The sequence below is a fragment of the Rhinopithecus roxellana genome, chromosome 2 (genome assembly GCF_007565055.1).
Source record: "Rhinopithecus roxellana isolate Shanxi Qingling chromosome 2, ASM756505v1, whole genome shotgun sequence".
Lineage (NCBI taxonomy): Eukaryota > Metazoa > Chordata > Mammalia > Primates > Cercopithecidae > Rhinopithecus > Rhinopithecus roxellana.
This window is the reverse complement of record NC_044550.1, coordinates 160601729-160621837: the sequence shown is the minus strand read 5'-3', so window position 1 is coordinate 160621837 and position 20109 is coordinate 160601729. Positions and strand designations below refer to the sequence as shown.

Here is a 20109-nt window from a genome sequence, read left to right as displayed (position 1 = left end):
GAAAGGGAAGAAGGATCAGTTCTAGGGCAAAAGCAACAAGGTAATCATCAGTGTGGTTCCCCTAAGGAAGCTGTCTTTGTAAACTTAAGAGTAGAATATTTAAACCGTTTTCCATTTTTTATAGCTTTAGAAAGAATAAAAGGAGAAAACTGTAGATGTATTTTTAGCACAAAATATGTGACACTCTTTTCTTTGTATGTAGATCAAATAATTTTTATTTAATTGTTCTAATGATATGTATTTAATTTTGTAAAAATATTTTTTAGGGGTGTAACTACAAGTACCATTTTCTTAATTGGATTTAAAATATTTTGCCATTAGAAAATTTGGGAAACTTTTTTCCTCTGGTGTATCTTCTCTTTAAAACAAAGAGAGGACTCCTGGGATCCCTAGGGTACCTCCAAGGTACAAGTGAAGTAGGAACTTTAGATAGCCAAATTCGTGAGCCAGTGTGCAACAGCAGCATCTACTGGTAAAATGTTATATTGCAGCCCACCTCTATTACACCTTTATAGAATTCTCAAGTAAAGTCAGTTCCATCAGCTGTGGATATGGAGCTTAGGGATTCCCAAGTTCAGAAGGAATACCCATGGTTTGGGCCCTGCTGTCTAATGAATGCTATTAATTCCAAAATTGCTAGAAAAAAATATGTCTGAGTATATGGTATAGCCAGTATATTATTGAGGGGAAACCAGACCTCTTAAAGAAAGGCCTATTCAGAAATAGAGAAAAATATTTTGGACTTGAAGGATGGGGCAACATTTTAATGTAAATACAGAGACCCAAGGTAAAGTGTGGTAAGATAAATATTCTTTATTTATTTGTTTGTTACTTATAAGGTATAGAACATTATGCAATGCCTGTCACTATTCTTAATGTTTCCAATGCACTATTTTATATTTTAAAAATCCTATTAGTTAGGAACTATTATTTTAATCTTTGTTTCATAAATGAGAAAGTTTCAGAAGCCTTCTCCTGCCAGTTACTGAATAAGTTGGAAATGGCAAGCAAGAGCATCCTTTTTGCTAACTCTATTTTAGACCTGACTGTGATGGAGAGAAAGCAACTCAGGGCCACACTGGAACCAAATAAGAGGGCCTTGTAAAATTTTCTTAAAACACCTATGCTGGCCAGGTGCCATGGCTCATGCTTATAATCCTAGCATTTTGGGAGGACGAGGCTAGTGGATTGTTTGAGCCCAGGAATTCGAGACCAACTTGGGCAACATGGTGAAACCCCATCTGCACAAAATACATACAAATTAGCCAGGTGTGGTGATACGCACCAGGGGTCCCAGATACTCTTGAGGCTGAGGTGTAAGAATCACCTGAGCCTGGAAGTTGAGGCTGCAGTAAGCTATGATTGTGCCACTGCAGTCCAGCCTGGGTGACAGAGCAAGACTGTGTCTCAAAAACAAAGCAAAGCAAGACAAAATAAAACAAAACAAAACAAAAAAAACACCTATGCCGGTTCTGATGGACAATGGGAAGGATCTTCCTCTAAGGCTCATTTCAAAGACCACTTAGTCCAAAGAGTATCCCTGACTTCTGACTTTTGACTTTTCTACTTATCTACTATTTTTTTTTTATCGTTCGTAAATATTTTGTCTCTTATGCTTAAAGATTTTCATCAAATGGTCTATCATTTTCCTCCATCGAGTTCAGGGTGCTTGTTCTGAAGGATGAGAGGAACAGGATATAGAACTGTTCCAGGTCATGGAGTTGAATAAAGGGTTGAGGAGGACATTCTAAAGTCCAGCAGATACTCAGGCCCACTGCTGACAAGCATCGTCTTTCTTTGACCTTAAGAGTATAAATTTGGTCCTTTTTAAATTTGTAATTTGACATGACATTGGGGCAAATGTACCTAAAATGCAAACTCTGGACTATTCCCACTAACAGTAGGTGGCTGTGGTAGTAAAATAATGGACTTTGGAGACATAAAAACCTTTTTGTGACACAGTCCTCCTTCATTTGTTAGCCATGAGACTGGCTGTGTCAAATTACTACCCTAAGTCTCAGAGCGCACTATATAAAATGGAGATAATATATTTAAAGTTATGGTAAGGATTCAATATTTTTGCATGTTTTATTCAGTGTTGTAACTCCCAGTGGCTAGAACCATGTCTGGATCCTAGTAAAACTCAATAAATAATTATTGAATGAATGAATTAATGAATAACATATTAATTATATACGCCTATGTTAGAAAATATAGGTGCTCAAAGCATTTGCTCAGTGGATTACTTTTTTTTCTGTAAAGTCTTAGTAGCATTAAAAGAAAAAATAAAGCCAATTTAAGCACATTTAATATATTTGAAAAATAATATTCCAAAAGTCTAAAATTCCCATAAGATGGGGATGTAACTATTCTACATAAAATAACACTTATTTTCTCAGCTTTCTAAATATGTACTTGATTAAATTTGCTATATTCATTTTATGTAAAACCCCTGGCCAATTACCAGCCGAAGGTGACCATTATATTTTGTGATTCAGAAAGCTATGTGCCTCGTGTTAATAATTACTCTTTATAAAAATAATTTTTAGCGAAGGGATACGTTTTGCTTTTATGATCAGTGAGGCTCAACACACGCCTGGGAGTGAAAGTATATTAGATAGGAAGACAATTAATGATGACTTGAAGCAGTAATTTCAGAACCCCAGCAGGAGACTGTAGTATCTAAACTGCATTCTAGGGAAGTGAGGGAAATGGAATGGCTTATGTATTCTCTTCATGATCAGAACTTTTGATACAATATATCTTTAAAAATAGAGCAAACTTCATTTTTCCTTCATTCCTTTCCTCCTTTCTTCTTTCATTCCTTTGTTCTTTCTTCCTTCCTTCTTTCCATCCCTTTTTTTCTCCTTTCCTTCCTCCTTATCTTCCCTTTCTTCCTTCTTTTTCATAATTTCTACCATTCCTAAAAAAACAAAAAACCTAAAACATTAGGCTGTGAAAAGCCAGCCATCTGGCTCAGTGGAAGAACCACTAGCTTGGGAGACAGGGACCCCTGGCTCTGATCTCAACTTTGCCAATGACCTTCCTGATGACCTTGAACACGTCATTTTACCTCTCTGAGTTGCAGGTCCTAATCTGGTAAGCAAGGAGACTGTAGATAATTCTTAAGGATGTTTGCATGTCACAAATTCATTGTCTCTATGTCCACAACCATGGTCAGAATATCCCTGATAAGCTACTTGTCCTGTTACATTAATGATCACCTTCCTCCTTTTCGCATCACTTTATCTCTGGAAGACACCTCTGAAAACGAATTTAGAGAGAGAGCGAAGAATGAGGGTGTACCTGGCGGAGCCACCATCCGCTGCCACTTCTGAAACAAGCAGGTCTTCAGGCAGTCTCGGGGACTGAGGTTGTAAGTTTTATGTCTCGACATCAGTTCCTGCATTGGCTCCAATATTACACACAACTGCAAGAAGTTCAAAGACATTGGCATTTCACTACTTTATAATACTAATTACAATAGATAATGTTAACAGCTGGAATCAAGTAGACAGCTTTGAGGATACTTTTATTTTCCTGGTTTTGATTTTCTTTATATAAATGTGAGGAAAAACAAATATTACAAAGACTTGACTATATCTACTTAATTATCATTTATAATGTATTACAGCTGAATGTGATTCACACAGATACACACAGACACACAGACACACACACACACACACACACACACCTGTACAGACAATGGGGTGGATATATGTAGCTCTCTTCTGAATTCAAATAACTCTCTCTGGTTAAAAAAAACAAAACAAAAATGAACAAACAAAAAACCCTCTTCTTTCAGCATGCTTCGATTTCTACTCTGGTTTCTGTTCTTGTTTGTATAAGCACACGCTGTGAGTTACAATGCTAGTTTATGCAGATTGGTAGTGAAATTCATCTTTTAAACTGGAGAACAGAGTGGAAACTACAGGCACTTTTTGATCTTAACTCTTAGAAAGGTGGATGGTGAATGCTATTTTATTTTTATTCATGTACTCATCTGTATTTTATGCATGACGATACTGTAATAACATATGTCAACATTCAATGTGGGAGGATTTTTTTTGTGGTTCTGCATACAGCCACCTTGTTCCTTCCTTTGGTTAGATTTTTTTCAGCCTTACTTTTGTCTAAGACGTCTGATGACAAAGATTAATAAAACCATTTAGGATTGCCTTGGACTTCTCCGAATTCCTTCTCAACTGGAAGCTTATCAGAATACCACTGCATTGACAGTACTATACCTATGAGGACAGAGACCACAATTTGGAATTGTACATTGATCACTATTGCAATTACAATGATATAAATATTGGCCATGCACCTTCTTCTGTGAAAAAGCATCACCTTATTATGAAAGACAGATGTGCAGTCTTCAGCGTCATCAGCCTACCTTCCTTATTAGCCTCTCTTCTTATGCCATCCCTCATCTTGAACATGTCCCTAGAGGCCACTCTGCTTTTGGTCCTCGGAGCTCTCTCTACCTGGAATTCTTCTCTCTCCTCCTCTTGGAGAATACTCACTCATCCTTGAAGATATAGTTACTTCTTCTGTTAAGCCTTCCTCCCAGATGTGCACCTCTCCCCACACAGGCTGAGCTGGGTGCCTCTCTTCAGTTCTCCACAGCACCCAGCTCCTTCTGCTGTATGGACTCACTCATTCATGCTATGAAACCATCTGCTTCTAAGTCTGCCTTTACCACTAGGCCATGAATTCTTCGAAGGCTGAGACTACGCCTTTTATCTCTGTGTTCCTAGTTTAACTCAAATGAGTAGATGCATTTAAAGAGTGATTCTTAGAAAGTCTGGAGGATCTTCCTATGCCGATGTTTCTCGAAGTGTGGTCTAAGGAACTTTTCCATCAGAATCAAATGGGCTGACTGTTAAAAATTCAGATTTCGGGGCTATGCCACTTCTGTTTCATTGGGTCTTGAGGTGGGGTTCCAAATCTACATACTCCTGTTGGGGCTCAGAAAACGATACCCTCAAGTGAAGGTCTCTGTATAAAGCAAAGTTTGTCTTTTACTTTCTCCTGCCCTACTGTCTCCTGCCCCTTATTCTCCCCCACAGCAAGCCATGTAAACTAGAATGCCTCTTCCCCAAGGAAGGTCATAGAAAGCAGAACCCATCTCCGCTAAAGGTAGACATAAAATCTAAACATATTATTCTAACTTCCCCCTGCCTTTCTGTGTATGAGCTGACCATAAAGAAATTCTGTGATCTGCTTTGGAAGTAGGTCATAAGATCCCCATTCCAGCAAGGATCCTGTCCCATACCCAGGAGGAAGGAGTGCTGAGCGGAGAGACAAAGAAGAATCTGAACAGACAGGCTTTGCTGGGTTTCCCTACTCAGTTATTCCCATTAGAGAGTACTATACCTGCATTGAGAGTACTATACCTGAGTACTATACCTATACATTGAGAGTAATATACTGTGACCATTAGGTCATACTCTTTTCGTCCAATCACAGTCCATCACAATTGTACATTCCTCATGTAGCCTAAACATAAAAATGAATCATTTTTCCTGTATCTTTGGGTCTTCATTCTTAAGTCTCCTGTGTCATGTAAAACTTTGCTTCAATAAATATGTTATATTTTTCTCTTGTTAATTTGTCTTTGGTTATAGGAGTGACCCTTACGATAGGTAACAAAAGGAATCACACTTTTGTATCCCTATGCCCTCACATAATTCTGACAAACACGACTAGAATTTGCGGTCCACTAACCTATATATCCAGGGCTTTCAAATAGATAATAGAGACAGCAAGACATGCACAAACCCCAGTGGTGTCCAGTTCTAAGTCCATTCTCTTCTCACTTCTTCCCATTTTCTGAAGTTCTCTTCCTTCCTTCTTAAGTCTAAGGATGATAATTATCTTTACCTGGAAAGATTCTTCAGTTGTTTGTACCTATTACTAACCTAAGCTTGCTTAAACCACTCGCCCCATTTAAGGGTCAGCTGCACTTTTCTTACATTTGCAATTTCTCTGGAACACAGTAAGATTTCAAAGCCTGAACAACACAAGGAATATGCACATCAAAGGGGCCAAGACACCAACCCTACTAAACCAGGCTGTAAAGTAATGAGACCTGGGTTAGTAATGTTGGATCTTCAGTCTTGCTTACTTTGATGTCCTTTTTGAAATCTAAAATGTTAATATGGAAAAACCTGTGAAAAAGGCAACATTACTATACAGCTAACTCCATATTCCAACATAATGAAGACTCTATGTGTGCATTCCTCTGTTAAGAATTCCTTGCTGATCTCACTACAGGGTATATCCTCAAATGAAAACAAATCCTTCCACCAAAAGGACACCTTCACTCATGTTCATTGCAGTACTACTCACAATAGCGATGACGTGGAATCAAGCCCATCAGTGGTGGACTGGATAAAGAAAATGTGGTACACACTCACCATAGAATACTACACAGTCATGAAAAAGAACAAAATCATGTTCTCTGTAGCAACATGGATGCAGCTGGAGTCCGTTATCCTAAGCGACTTAACACAAAAACAGAAAACCAAATACTGCATATTCTCACTTATAAGAGAGAGCTAAACATTAGGTACATATGGGCACAAAGATGGGAACAATGACACTGGGCACTCCAAAAGCAGGAGGGAAGGTTGAAAAACTACCTATCAGGTAGTAAGTTCACTACTTGAGTGACAGTATCAATAGAAGCCCAAACCTCAGCATCACGTAACATGCCCGTGTAACAAACCTGCACATGTATCTCCTGAATCTAAAATAAAAATTGTAAAAAGGATGCTTTGCTACAAATCAAAGTGTAAGTTACAGACTATTTCATTGCCTTTCCAAGCCATCAATGCTCACCAGACCAAAAGGAGTGAAAGATTCCACAATTATCTATGCAAGTAGATTTAAGAGTGGGTTATCCCTCAAAGAAGTACCACTGCTAGATCCACACAGGGTCAGAAGATATTTGCTTCTATTATTAAGCAAGAATGGTGAGAAAAACTTCAGAGAAATCCTAAAGACTGGGAAACATTTTACAGTATATTTTTTAGTATTTAAAACAGTTAAAAATGTTTTCAACGTTTTCAAATTATTTACATTTGGTTCATTTACCACTCATTGTAAATGAGCTTACACTGGAGATAAAATGCATGGGTGGAGTGGAACAAACATGGATTTACAAGCTAAGAAGTCTAGGTATGGATTTTGACTGTCACTATGTATGCATCCTTGGGTAAGTTATTTAAAAACACTGGGTTTCAGTTTTACCTGCAAAACAATACCCATCTTATATACTGTTGTGAGAATTTGAGTTAATATGTCTAATACATGACTGTTTAATAATCTGTAGATATTATGATTATATATTAGCAAGCATGCATAGGTTGCAACACAAACTACATTTCTCTTACTTTACATCCACAAACATTTACTGAGCTTCCTCCTAAGTATCAAGCATTCTGCGTGGTGCTGGGGACACAAAAATGAGAACAACACAATCTCTGCCCTTAGAGGTAATCCTTAAAATTGCTTTAAGTATATTAATAAAACTATCTTGCCTTAGGAAATCACATTCTTCCAAAGCAAGTATTTTTCATTGTATGGCAAGGTAGATGGTGGGGGTGACCTGTTTGGACCTAGAAAGGACTATTAGCATTGGGCATGCTATGAAATGGGAGCATTACACTTATTGTGAGGACTCTTGAACTCACTGTCTTTTCCTTTTTTGCAGTGACTTTCCTCTCTGGGCTTTCAGCAACATTTCTTTTGCAGGTGCTAATCCTCAAAATTTATCCCTTTCCCTTTAATGTGAAAATATCTTTCCATCGCTGTAACCCACCCCAAAGGAGCTTGCATTTCTGAATGCTAATCAAGAATCCCCAAAGTCATTTTTCTTCTAGTGGAAAGTCTGGGGCTGGAGAGGCAGCCCTCCCCTTATTCATGTATGCAAATGAGGCTTCTTCTCTGCTGCAAGGATGCAATGGCTTTGCTGGGCTGTGTGCTGTAGGTGGCAGAACTAACTCAGATAAGAGCCTGTCTTCTTTGGCAGTAAGCCAGCACATCTTGGCAACAGCAAAGGCCTGGGGCATTATGAAATGAAATCAGGAAGCAGGTTTGGGGAGTGGGTTCCCTCAGTTGCTAGTCAAATCCTTTGGGAGCTGCCGTTCCTACTCTCCCTGAGGTCTGAGACCCTCATGAGAATCTGGTGAAGGCTATGCAGCCTGTCTTTCAAATTTTGTACAAAATTTCTGGTGGCTGTTGAATCCTCTATAGCCCCTTCCATCGACTCTAGGAAGAGTCCCCTGTTTGTAATAAGTATGAGCCAGGTTACAAGATATATGCCTTTTCCTCATTACCCCACTCCACATACACACAAAAAAACACCAGTCAAATGCAGACTGTAGAACTGAGCATAATAACACATGGTCCTTTGATGTTGAAAAAATTAATCTGAACAGCCAGGACAGCTACAAAGTGCCCACTGGACTTTTTCCCTTTGCCTAAAAAGAGAGGCCACAGACAACATGTTTGTGACATCTGCAGCAGTCTGCATGCAGGCTTGCACTTTTGTTTGGTCTCTTCCTGGGGTAGTACCGGAGTGAAGAATACCACAAGGAATCCCAGGACACTGTGGAAAGGGAAGAGATCAGCAAGGCCCAAGATCACTCTTTGAATATAAAACCCATAAACATGGGGTCCCTGTCAAGTCCAGATAAGATCCCTAAGAAAGCCATTGTTCATCCTGGCAAAGTTCCAAGGACATCTTTTTGCAGATTTAGTGAATGTTTTAGGCTGAGATTGTTCCCCTATGCTTCTGACCTCTTTTTTCCTGAGATTCTGGCCCCAACACTGACCCTTTGGTATGAAATTTTGTAATCACAACAGGAACTTGATGAATGAGTGGATGGATGGATGGATGGATGGATAATAGATAGCTTGGCCAGATTTATAGCAAGGAGTCATTTGTTAATGGCAGACAAATCAGGCATGGTCCTGTGTACTCTGAAGTGATGAATTTGTTCATTTGATAAATAAATGATTGTCTCCTGCATGCAAAATGCTTTGCACAATGCATATGTATGTCCTGGTCAGGCAGGAAGCTCTTAGCTCAGTCCCAGGATTCCTGCCTTTTCATATTAACAGAGGGCCTAACAAATGTAGACAGTGCAGTGTTTTGCTCTTGTTTTGCTTTTCATCTGACAGCTCTCCTGGAGAAATTCGATTCTTTTCACTACACACTCATACCCATTCTTCTGGGGCATCTCATTGCCTGAATCTCAGGAACAGGTGGTGCTTTGGTCAGATTTGGCTGTGAACTACAAAGCAGTATTTGATTATCTCCCAACGTAGGCTCTGTCTACCATCAACATTTTAATTCCATCTTTTTTATGTGACATCCTATGGCCTTGAACCTTCTACCCTTTGTATGTAGGTCTCTGCAGAGTTGCTAGGTGAATGCGTTGCTCGGACCTTTGCTTGTGTTGTTTTTCTTGCTTAAAAGGCCTTCTCTCCTCTTTCCCAGTCGTCCTAACTAGGATTTGGCAACTATGACCTGTGGACTAAATATCCATGCTTACTTACTGTCTATAGCTGCTTTTGTGCTACAGCAAAGCTCAGTAACTGGACAGCCTACACGTTAAAAAATACTATCTTGTCCTTCACAGAAAGTTTGTTGACGCTTGAACTAAATCAGTACTATTCCAAGGAGGTGGCTGCAAATGACTTGTTACATCTCCATAATAGGATAAAGAGCTTGAGGCCGAGCATGTTCAATTCACTGCTTCCTTTATTGAGGAAGTTTTGCATTAAAAAGGTATCAGATCAACTAAACTATATGCCCAGTGACATAGCTGAGTTATATTCCAGAGACAGCTCCTTTACTTGTTGCGAACCACTCGCCCACACTAAGTCACACTATCTGAACCATTTAATGTCCTCCAAGGTCCAGCTCAAATCCCACCTCTGTCTCCAACCATCCTATCCTGCAAGGGACTGTTTTGCTTCTATAGCACTTATCATGAATCTTTGCACATCCCAGTGTTTATATTTGCATTAGAAATTTTCCTTTCTTGTGGCCTTGTTCACCTCTTATCTACGGCAAGCTAGGTTTTACTTTTCTTTTCATTTAACATGGCATTAGGTATACTCAAATATTTGTTGACTCATAACTTAATAATATCTACAGAATGCCTAGTCTATGTCTACCCTTGGAGTATGCACCTTATATTATTATATCATTAACCCTCACTCCCACCTTTTGGCTCACTTTTACAGGTGAGAAAACTCATACTCAAACCCATTAAATCATCCAGAACTAGTGATCAAGAATGTGGTTCCTACAGTGTATCCAAGGCAATACAGCTATTTGAAGGGCAGAGAAGAGGTTCAGTCAAGTTTCTCTGACTTCAACCCTGTACTATTAACTCCTAAGTGCTATGTTGTCTACCTCTCTGAATATCAGTGGCTTAAATGACTTCTAAGATACCAGGTTCAAACACTGTTTTTGTATTTCTCTTTGCAAGTGGTATTGATCCATAGAGCTAATACATGGCAAACTTGGGGATTTGAACCCAGATGAATCTGGTTCCAAAACCTACACAGAGAGGTAGGTGATGCAAAAGGGTGTAGGTTTTGGAAGCAGATTCATCTGGGTTCAAATCCTCCAAGTCTGCCATTGTCTAGCTATGTGTTCTTTGCCAAGAATTTTAGCCTCTCTGAATCTCAGTTTCCTCATCTAGAAAATGGGGATAATACTACTTATCTCTGACAGTTTGAAACAAAGTAAGTAAGCCCTTAATACAAAAGCCTGGAACTAGGTCAGCACTCAAAAGATGAACACCGTTGTGATGAGAAGTGCTGTGGCCGTAAAGGCCAGCCCCACTGAGCCAGGAGCTCAGTGTGTTATGGGACTGAGAAGCTTCTTTGGGAAGTAAGTCATGTGGTCTCTGCAAGTCTTAGGGTCACTAGATACAATGAATGCCCCAAAGAGTAGTAATCAGGCCAATGGTAGTGGCATTTTAGTAGCTAACGTCTCTGATAATAACCCATATTTAGAATTCAGTGATAAATACCAAATGTTCAATTCCACATGCCAGGTTTTTTCGCCCTCCCCTCCCCGCCGCCCCACCACCAGTGATTTACTCCTCTGGCTAAATCTGTACTAGAAAGACCTCAGATGATGGGGGTCGTGGGGGGAGATTAAGAAACAAACTCTTATCTAAGAGTGAAGGAGTCTCTCCTAATTAGGAAACACATAATGAAAAGATAATATATGGAATCAAAAAGAAAAAAAAAAAAGCAAATAATCCCCACCAAGAAGCAGATAAGAATGAATAACAGGCATCCACATGACTAAACTCACTCTGCACTGAAGAAGAAAAACAAGGGATAGAGGAAACACTTTCCCTGAGAAGCGATGCAATTCCAAAACATCAGATTATGATTCAGGTTTATTTCCTGATAGGATTAAAGATAGATTGGTTTTCAAATTCAAAACATCCTCCTTTTTATCTGAAGATTCAACCGGGGGATGTGTTGCCTTTTCTCAGTTTGTTTGCAAATTGATTACTCATGAAAGTTATCGCATCCAACCCTGGAGACAGGGAGTCCCTCTGTTCTCAGGCAGAGGAGAGTGGCAGCAGCTGTCACTCCAGTCTTGAAGGGACCATCCTTCTTCCAGAGTGATCTTCCCCGATTTCACTTTTGAGGCTGTCAGGAAGGAGGCCATTGACTGCTTTTCTGACCCACCCAGGGGAGAAGTGCTTGGACTGTTTTCCTACCCTGGGGCAGCCCTGTCAGACTAGCCAAGTTCAGATTTCTGCTGCACCCGTTAGGCCCATGAAGAGACCATTCAAGGCCCCTTCTGTTCTTTTCTTTACCTCTGATGCTACAGTCATCATTTCTCTGCCAAATCTTCCTGTATGGGCACCCCCTTCCACAATGCTCAGGTTATTTGCCTCTTTGCTCTTAGACCTGCCCCTTCCTTCCAGCTCTGCATGGCAGGAGACAAGCCCCTGCACATTATTTCCCAGCTGTCTTTGCCAACTGGCTTCAGGAGAGGTTTGGTCAGTTGGAGGTACCCGGGGAGATTAGATAGAAGCAGGTTGTGTTAGTTTCTTAGGGGAGATTAGATAGAAGCAGGTTGTGTTAGTTTCTTAGGACTGCCATATCCTGGTACCACAGACTGGGTGGCTTAAAACAACAGGAATGTATTCTGTCTGTTCTGGAGGCTGGAAATCTGAAATCGAGGAGTAGGCAGGGCTGAGCTCCCTCTGAAGGCTCCCATGAACAATCCTGCCATGTCTTGTCTTAGCTGCTGGTGGCACCAGCAATCCTTGGGGCTCACTGGCTTGTAGCTGCATCACTCCAATCTCTGCCTCCATCTGCACATGGCCTTTCCCCTTGTGTCTCTGTTCTCTCCTCTTCTTATAAGGATGCCAGTAATTGGACTTAGGGTGCACTCTAAATCCAGAATGATTTCATGCTGAGATCCTTAACTGATAACATCGGCAAAGACTCTACTCCCAAATAAGGTCACATTCTAAGTTTCCAGGGGAATATGAATTTTGAGGGAGCCTGTTCAACCTACTCTATGGTTAAGGAAATAAGGAGGGGTATTTCTTGCTTTCTCTGTAGTTCAGGTAGCCTTTTCAGCAGCTGTCATCAGACACATCCATTACAGTTCCAGCTGACACCATGTGACCCTACACCTTCTGCCTTTGTTCTTCTAGCCCCAGGAGTGGCAACTGCTAATCTTAGTGCTTCTTCATCTTCCTCTGATTGTTTGTCTATCTCCAACATCTTTAAAAGCATATGCTATATTAAATTTCCTCTACTAAGTTATCAGGTGTGGGTTTTGTTTTCTTGGGTGGGCTCTGATTGACATACATGATTTATAAGAAATTAGGCAATATATGCAAGATGAAGGACTTTGGGTGTCTGGGAGTCTCATGTGTTGTGACTAGGCAAGCAAATTCAGCTTGGGTTCAAACTCCAGCTACTTAATAAGGGGATGACCTTGGGCAAGCGACTTAATCTCTTGGCGTTGCAGTCTCCCCATCAGCAAAGTTAGGATAACCTTAGTACCTAACTAGTGGGGTAACTAGGAGAAAGAAGCAAATTTATTTGAGGTATTTATCTAGGTTTCTGGCTTATGGAAAGTGCTCTATACATGTTTATTATGATTGGACTATTACCAAGAGTAGGGCAGAGGGCTCACAGAAGACACTTTGAAACTTGGCATAACATACCTGTTAAAATTTTACAGATGTTCCCTGCCATGTGTGTGCATGTTTACATGTATGTACAATTGGCCCTTCTTAGCTGGGGGTTCCACATCTATGATTTCAACCAATCACAGGTCAAAAATATTTAAAAAATAATGGATGGTTGTGTCAATACGGAATATGTACAGACTTTTTTCTTGTCATTAGTTCCTAAGCAATGCAGTATAACAACTACTTATTTAGCATTTACATTGTATTAGGCATTGTAAGTTATCTAGAGATGATTTAAAATATATGAGCAGAAGTACAAAGGTTATGTGCAAATATACAATTTTATATGGGGGATTATGGTGTCTGTGGGTCCTGCAACCAAACCCCTATGGTTACTGAGGAACAACTCTATGTATCTCTGTATATATAGAGATAAATGTAAATATATATACACACACAACCTGAAAATTAGATTTTGATGATACAATGGATGTCTAAAAAATATTGGTCACTCTGTCTAAGGTATATATAACTTGTTCTGACCATTGGGCTATTGCCTCAAATATCCTATTTGTGGGTTCTAGCAGCATCTCTAAATTCTAGGGCACAGTAGCTAGATGTTTACAAAAGAGAGAGGAATCATCTGCCTGGAAATACATCACAATCATTAACAAACATCTACGGAGTGCTGTCTGTCACCTAGAGAGGTACAAGCAAATTTCTGGGAAGTTTTAAAGATTCCTATTGGCGAATTATTGTCCTTCAGTTGAGCCAAGGCACTAAAAATGAAGGCCAGTGGCTCAGAATTACTCTAAATGGCCTCAGACATTGACTATTGTCTGTCACTATATTAGTCAGGATTCTTTAGAGAAACAGAACCAATAGGGTATCTATATGTATGTATGCATGTATGTACATATGTATTTTAAGGAATTGGCTCATGTGATTTTACAGGTTACCCAGGTCCCAAAATCCATAGAGTTTCCACAGGCTGGAAACTCTCAATAGTATCAAACTCTATATATACTGTTTTTTAAAAACTATATATAGATACCTATAATAAAGTTTAAGGTACAACAGCAAAAATAGCAAGAATTTCTTTATCTTCCTTCACAGGTAGAAGATTCGTTCTTACTGTAGATCTTAGTCACTTCAGGACTCTTTTTCTTTATTAAGTTGAGAACTTTTACCTCTCACCTGAAAGAAACACTTTATGGCTTCTCTCTGACATATCTGAATGGCCAGCCATCACTACTCTTACATTTTGGGACCATTATTAATTAAACTAAAGGTTACTTGAACACATGAACTGCCATACTGCGACAGTCAATCTGATAACCAAGCAGGCTACTCAGGGACTAATGGGTGGGTAGGGTAGATAGTGTGTATCCACTGGACAGAGGGATGATTCATGTTCCAGACGGGACACAGGACAGTGTGGGGTTTCATCACGCTACTCAGAATGGCAATTTAAAACTTATGAATAGTTTATTTCTAGAATTTTCTCTTTAATATTTTCTGACCGTGGTTGACCATAGGTAACTGAAACTGCAGGAAACAAAACCGTAGGTAAGAGAGGCCTACAGCCTAATACTACAGCCTAGCTAAGTTGACACGTAAAATTAACTATTAGAGTGCCCCCCACTAGACTCTAAACAACTAGAGGGGTGAGTTTATTTTATTTCTCTTTCAAGTTACCAAGCAGTAGGTCTGATGTTTGTGGAAGGAATGAATGCTTGAAAATAGGGATGTGGTAGGATGGAAAACAAATGGACCAGATTTTGCTTTATCCATTTCATAACTGTAGTAACCTGGGGCACATTATTCAAGCATGTATCACATAGTATTTATCAGGCACCCTCTATATGCTCAGGAAGGAGAGTGGCACTCGAGATGCAATGGTGAACACAGAAGTTGCAGCTCCCTCCCCTGAGGCTCCCTGTTGGAGGGAGAGACAGGTGATAAACAAGGATTCCAAACTGGATGCACATAGTAAAGAAGGGCAAAACGTGTCAGGAAGGGCTGCCTGAGGAATCGATATTTAAGTTGAGACATACAAAGATGAATTAGGAGTCAGCCAGGTGAAAGAGAAGATTCCTAAGACAGAGGTAGGGAGGGTATCTCAGGCAGAGGAAATATGCATGTAAACGCAAGAGAACAGGGCATTGGAAACCACCACATCGTGGAAAGAGAGTATGAGGGAGGGGCTGAGAGCCTGAGCTGCAGTGGACAGGCAGGCAGGGATCCAGTTAAATCAAAGCCTCACTTTCTGCCCCATAGAGGAGCTGAGAGGCACAGATGATGTAGGCAAAAACATTCTGCGTGTGATAAACCCTCTGCAAATGCCATTAGGGTTTACATTAAACTGAAATCTGTCAAACGCAATATTGCTCTTTCATCCATGTTTCCAGAACATGAGAAAAGCATCAGCATTTTCATGTGTTTGGTGAAACAAAGCACCAAATATTCCAAAAGGCAAACAATGGCTGCTTGGAGACTGACCACCAGCATAGGAGCCCTTTGCAATCATCCATCCTTGCCTCACTGGAAATATGCAGCTTTTATAGCACATTGGTTATTCTTCCCAGGGACCTAAAAGACTACGTACTCACTGCAAGGTAACATTTAAACACTAACATTTATAAATGCAGCTTTATAATTGCAATACTGCAAATAAGGGAATTTGGATATGTTCTTTGAGAGCTGTCAGTGACAGTTTCCAAGGAACATGACTATCTTGTTCATGCAGTTATAATCCCTTCTGAACACTAACTGAGTGATTACTGCTGCCTCCTGCCCTGGGATAAGTACCCACAAGACTGGAAAGATAGCTTTGTGCTGGGGTTTGGGGCCATGTCCCTAAGGCTGCTGTTTGGGAGGATTTTGGGGCTGCTGATCAGTGTGGGGATGTGGTCTTCTCTCTCGGTTCTGGGCACGCAAAGCGTGGCTGCATTTAGAACAGCTGTCTTCTTGGCTGCCTTCTTGGGAGCTTCTACCAGGCAACAGCTCTCCAGCTCTGCTCTGACACAAAGGAAAGGAACGATTTCTCAACACAGCAATCAGCTGCTCAATTGCTCCCTGGCCATTTCATCACCATGTGCTTGTATCTGTAGCCATCTCCTCTCCCAGGATTAGAAGGGAGTTTGGTGAAAAGTAAGATTCATGTTGATGATGCCAGCACTGTATGAAAATGGAGTTGGCAGCGGAGCGGTTGTAGTTCATTCATTCATTCATTCACTAATTCATTCATTCAACGCCTATTTACTGAATGTGTACTATGTGCTCTGTATTTGTTCTAGGTGCTGGGGGTGCTGTGAGCGGGAAAAAAGAAAATCACTGCTCTTGAGGGAACTGCATTTTAATGAAGGAGACAGATAATAAATAAATTAAATAAACAAAAGATACACTATGTCAGCTAGTGATAAGTACCAAAGAGAAAAAGGAACGTAGGGAAGAGAGATATGAAATGTTGGAGTTGGGAGGGTTGAAAATGTGGATACCTGGGAGAATAGTGGCTCTGCAGACATATCCACATTCTAATGGTTCGAAATTGTGACTACAGCAGGTTCCATGGCATAGGGAATTACAGCTGCTAATCAACTGCCCTTGAGATGCAGAGATGAGCCTGAATTATCCAGGTGGACCCAATATAATGACAAGGGTACTGTTATTGTTAATTTTTGGTGTCAACTTGACTGGATTAAGGGATACCTAAAAACCTGGGAAAGTGGTATTTCTGTTATGTCCATGAGGATGTTTCCAGAGGAGAATGGTGTGTGAGTTAGTGGACTCAGTGGGGAAGATCTGCTCTCAATGTAAGCAGACACCACACAATCAGCTGGGGGCCCAGATAGAACAGAAAGGCAGAGAAAAGGTGAATTCTCTCTCGCTTTTCTGGAGTTGGGACACCCTTCTTCTCCTGCCTTTGGACATCAGAACTCCAGGTTCTCTGGCCTTTGGATTCTAGCACTAGGCAGTGCTCCCCCAACCCCCACCCCTCAGGTTGTCAGATCGTCAGCCTGGGAGTGAGAATTACCCCCTTGGCTTCCCTGGCTCTGAAGCTTTGAGACTTGTCATGAGCCACATTACCAGCTTCCTTAGGGCTGCAAATTGCAGGTATCTACTGCAGAACTCCTCAGCCTCTGTCATCACACGAGCCAAGGCACCTAATGAATTCTCTCTCATCTATCTGTCTATCATCTGTCATCTATATATCCATCCAACCTATTGGTGAACCCTGACTAACGTGGGTATTTATCAGTGAAAGAAGGATTCAGAAGGTGGAATCAGAAAGATGGCAGCACGAGAAGGACTTGGTCTGACACTGTGTCTTTGAAAATAAAAGGGTGCTAGGAGCCAAGGAATGAGTACGCCTCTAGAAGCTGGGAAAGGCAAGAAAACAGATTCTCCCTGAGAGCTTCCAGAGAGGAACGTAATCCTGCCAACACCTTGACTTTAGTGCAATGATATCTGTATCAGATTTCTGATCTACCGCAAGATCATCAATTGTGTTGTTCCCAGCCACTAAGTTTGTAGTAATGTGTCTTAACAGCAATAGAAAACCAATATAAGCATCCAAAAGGCAACTTCTAAGTGAATAACTCTGATATAGTTGCCATATTTAGCAAATAAAACTACAAGCTGTCCAGTTAAATCTGAATTTCAGATAATAAATAATTTATTAAAGTAATACATTATTAATAACTTATTTATTATTTATCTGTTCTCAAATGTAACTGGGCATGTTGTATTTTATCTGGCAACCCAAATCTCAGAGAAAGTTAGACAGTGAGATATTTGGGGAACACATTCCAGGCAGAAGGACAGCGTTTCTGCTGGGGCAGAATTCTCAGGAGCAGAGGGAAGAACAAGAGCAAAGACCTGAGTTCTTTGAGAAACTTCTAGGAGGGAAGTGCAGCTGGAGTGAAGAGATGAGGGAAACAGCAGGAGAAGATGAGTTCAGAGAGATTGTAAGGAACTATTAGGTTAGTACAAAACTAATTGCAGTTTTTACAATGCGATGCCACCTCACTCCCAAGAATGGCCATAAACAAACAAACAAACAAACAAAATAGATGTTGGCGTGGATGTGGTGAAAAGAGAACACTTTTACGCTGCTGGTGGGAATGTAAACTAGTGCAACCACTATGGAAGACAGTGTGGAAATTCCTTAAAGAACTAAAAGTAGAACTACCATGTGATCCAGCAGTCCTGTCTACCCAGAGGAAAATAAGTCATTATATTAAAAAGACACTTGCACATGCATATTTAGAGCAGCACAATTTGCAATTGCACAAATGTGGAACCAGCCCAAATGCTATTAATCAAAGAGTGGATAAAGAAACTGTGGTATATAGTCAAAGTCATAAAAGCAGAAATGGTGACTATATTTAATAATACTGCATTGTATACTTTAAATTTGTAAGAGGGTAGATCTTAAGTCTTCTTACCTCACACACACAAAATGATTAACTATGTGAGGTAATGAATATGTTAATTACCTTTATTTCAGTAATCATTTCACTATAACGATATCAAACAATCAAGTTGTGTACTTAAACATATCCAATTTTCATTTGTCATGTATACTTTAATAAAGCTGAGGGAAAAAACAAAAAACAAAACAAAAAAAAAGAAACTGTGGAATACTACCTAGCCATAGAAAAGAATGAGTTAATGGCATTAGCAGCAACCTGGATGGGACTGGAGACTATTATTCTAAGTTAAGTAACTTGGGAATGGAAAACCCAATATTGTATGTTCTCAATCATAAGTGGGAGCTAAGCTATGAGGATGCTAAGGCATAAGAATGACACAATGGACTTTGGGGACTCAGGGCGAAAAGGAGGGAAGGGGGTGAGAGGTAAAAGACTACACATTGGGTTCTGTGTCTACTGCTTGGGTGTAGGTACACCAAAATCTCACAAATCACCACTAAAAATTTTACTCATGTAACCAAATACCACCTGTTCTTCAAAAAACCTATGGAAATGAAAAAATATTTTAAAGTAATTGTGGTTTTTATCATTAAAAGCAATGGCAAAAACTGCAATTTTTTTTGCACCAACCTAATGGATTACAAACGTCATAATGGGGATGTTGGCCTTTGGTCTGAGCGAGTTGGCTGACATTGGAGGATTTTGAGCAGAGGTGGACCAGTGTTTGGGGCCTCCTGAGAATGGAGAGAGGCTGACGGTAAGCAACTTGAGGGCAGGGCCTTCAGCCAGCCTTGCTGAAGAGACACACACAAGCTGTGAGGGCAGCAGGCCTTCAAACTGGTAGACTTGTGCGGTGCCTCCTGCCACCAGAACCAGTAAGGTATAGAGAGGTGCCTGGTGGGACAGCAGAAGATGTTAAGAGGAAAAAAGTGATTCATGAGAAGAAACCTGGTCTGTGAGCCAATGCGCAAGGGACATGGGCAAAGAACAGATGTATAGGGGCCTCACGAGGCAGAAGACATTACGTTCAAAGCCCAATTTCATCACTCTGGAACTCAGGAAGAGAGAAGTGTGTCATGACACCTGTCTACTCAGTCAGTTCAGAGCAGCAGAGTCTACACCAAGATCCCGAGAAGCCACACACATTTCAATCTTCAAACGCACCTGGGTTTTCTTGGAACAGTTGCCAGAGGAGAAAAAATGATGACTATAAAACTCTTTTAGAAGGTTAATAAATCACTCACTACCTCTAATCATTGCCAGTACTTGGTGTTTACTTACCATTAACTATACAGATGAGGAAAGGGAAACCAGAAGGAATGAGTGACGGGCCCAAGGATGCAGCTTTTAGGGACTCATTACATTTGTCCTCCTTGGACTTGGCCCCCAGACTGAATCAATTACCCCCATCTTAATTTTTATGCCCATGCTTGGGAATGTACCTCTATCATCCTATGGTATAA

The 20109-nt window shown here is 40.4% G+C and overlaps 1 protein-coding gene across 17 annotated transcripts in view; it reads right to left on the bottom strand.

Moving 5' to 3' along the window:
• LDB2 (LIM domain binding 2) overlaps positions 1–20109 on the bottom strand; it is a 408642-nt gene that overhangs the window by 7535 nt on the left and 380998 nt on the right. For all 17 annotated transcript variants that reach the window (XM_010368573.2, XM_010368564.2, XM_010368572.2 and 14 more), the window contains one exon: positions 3307–3430. In XM_010368573.2, coding sequence (XP_010366875.1) covers positions 3307–3430 — 124 coding nt within the window. The remainder of the gene's footprint in view (positions 1–3306; positions 3431–20109) is intronic.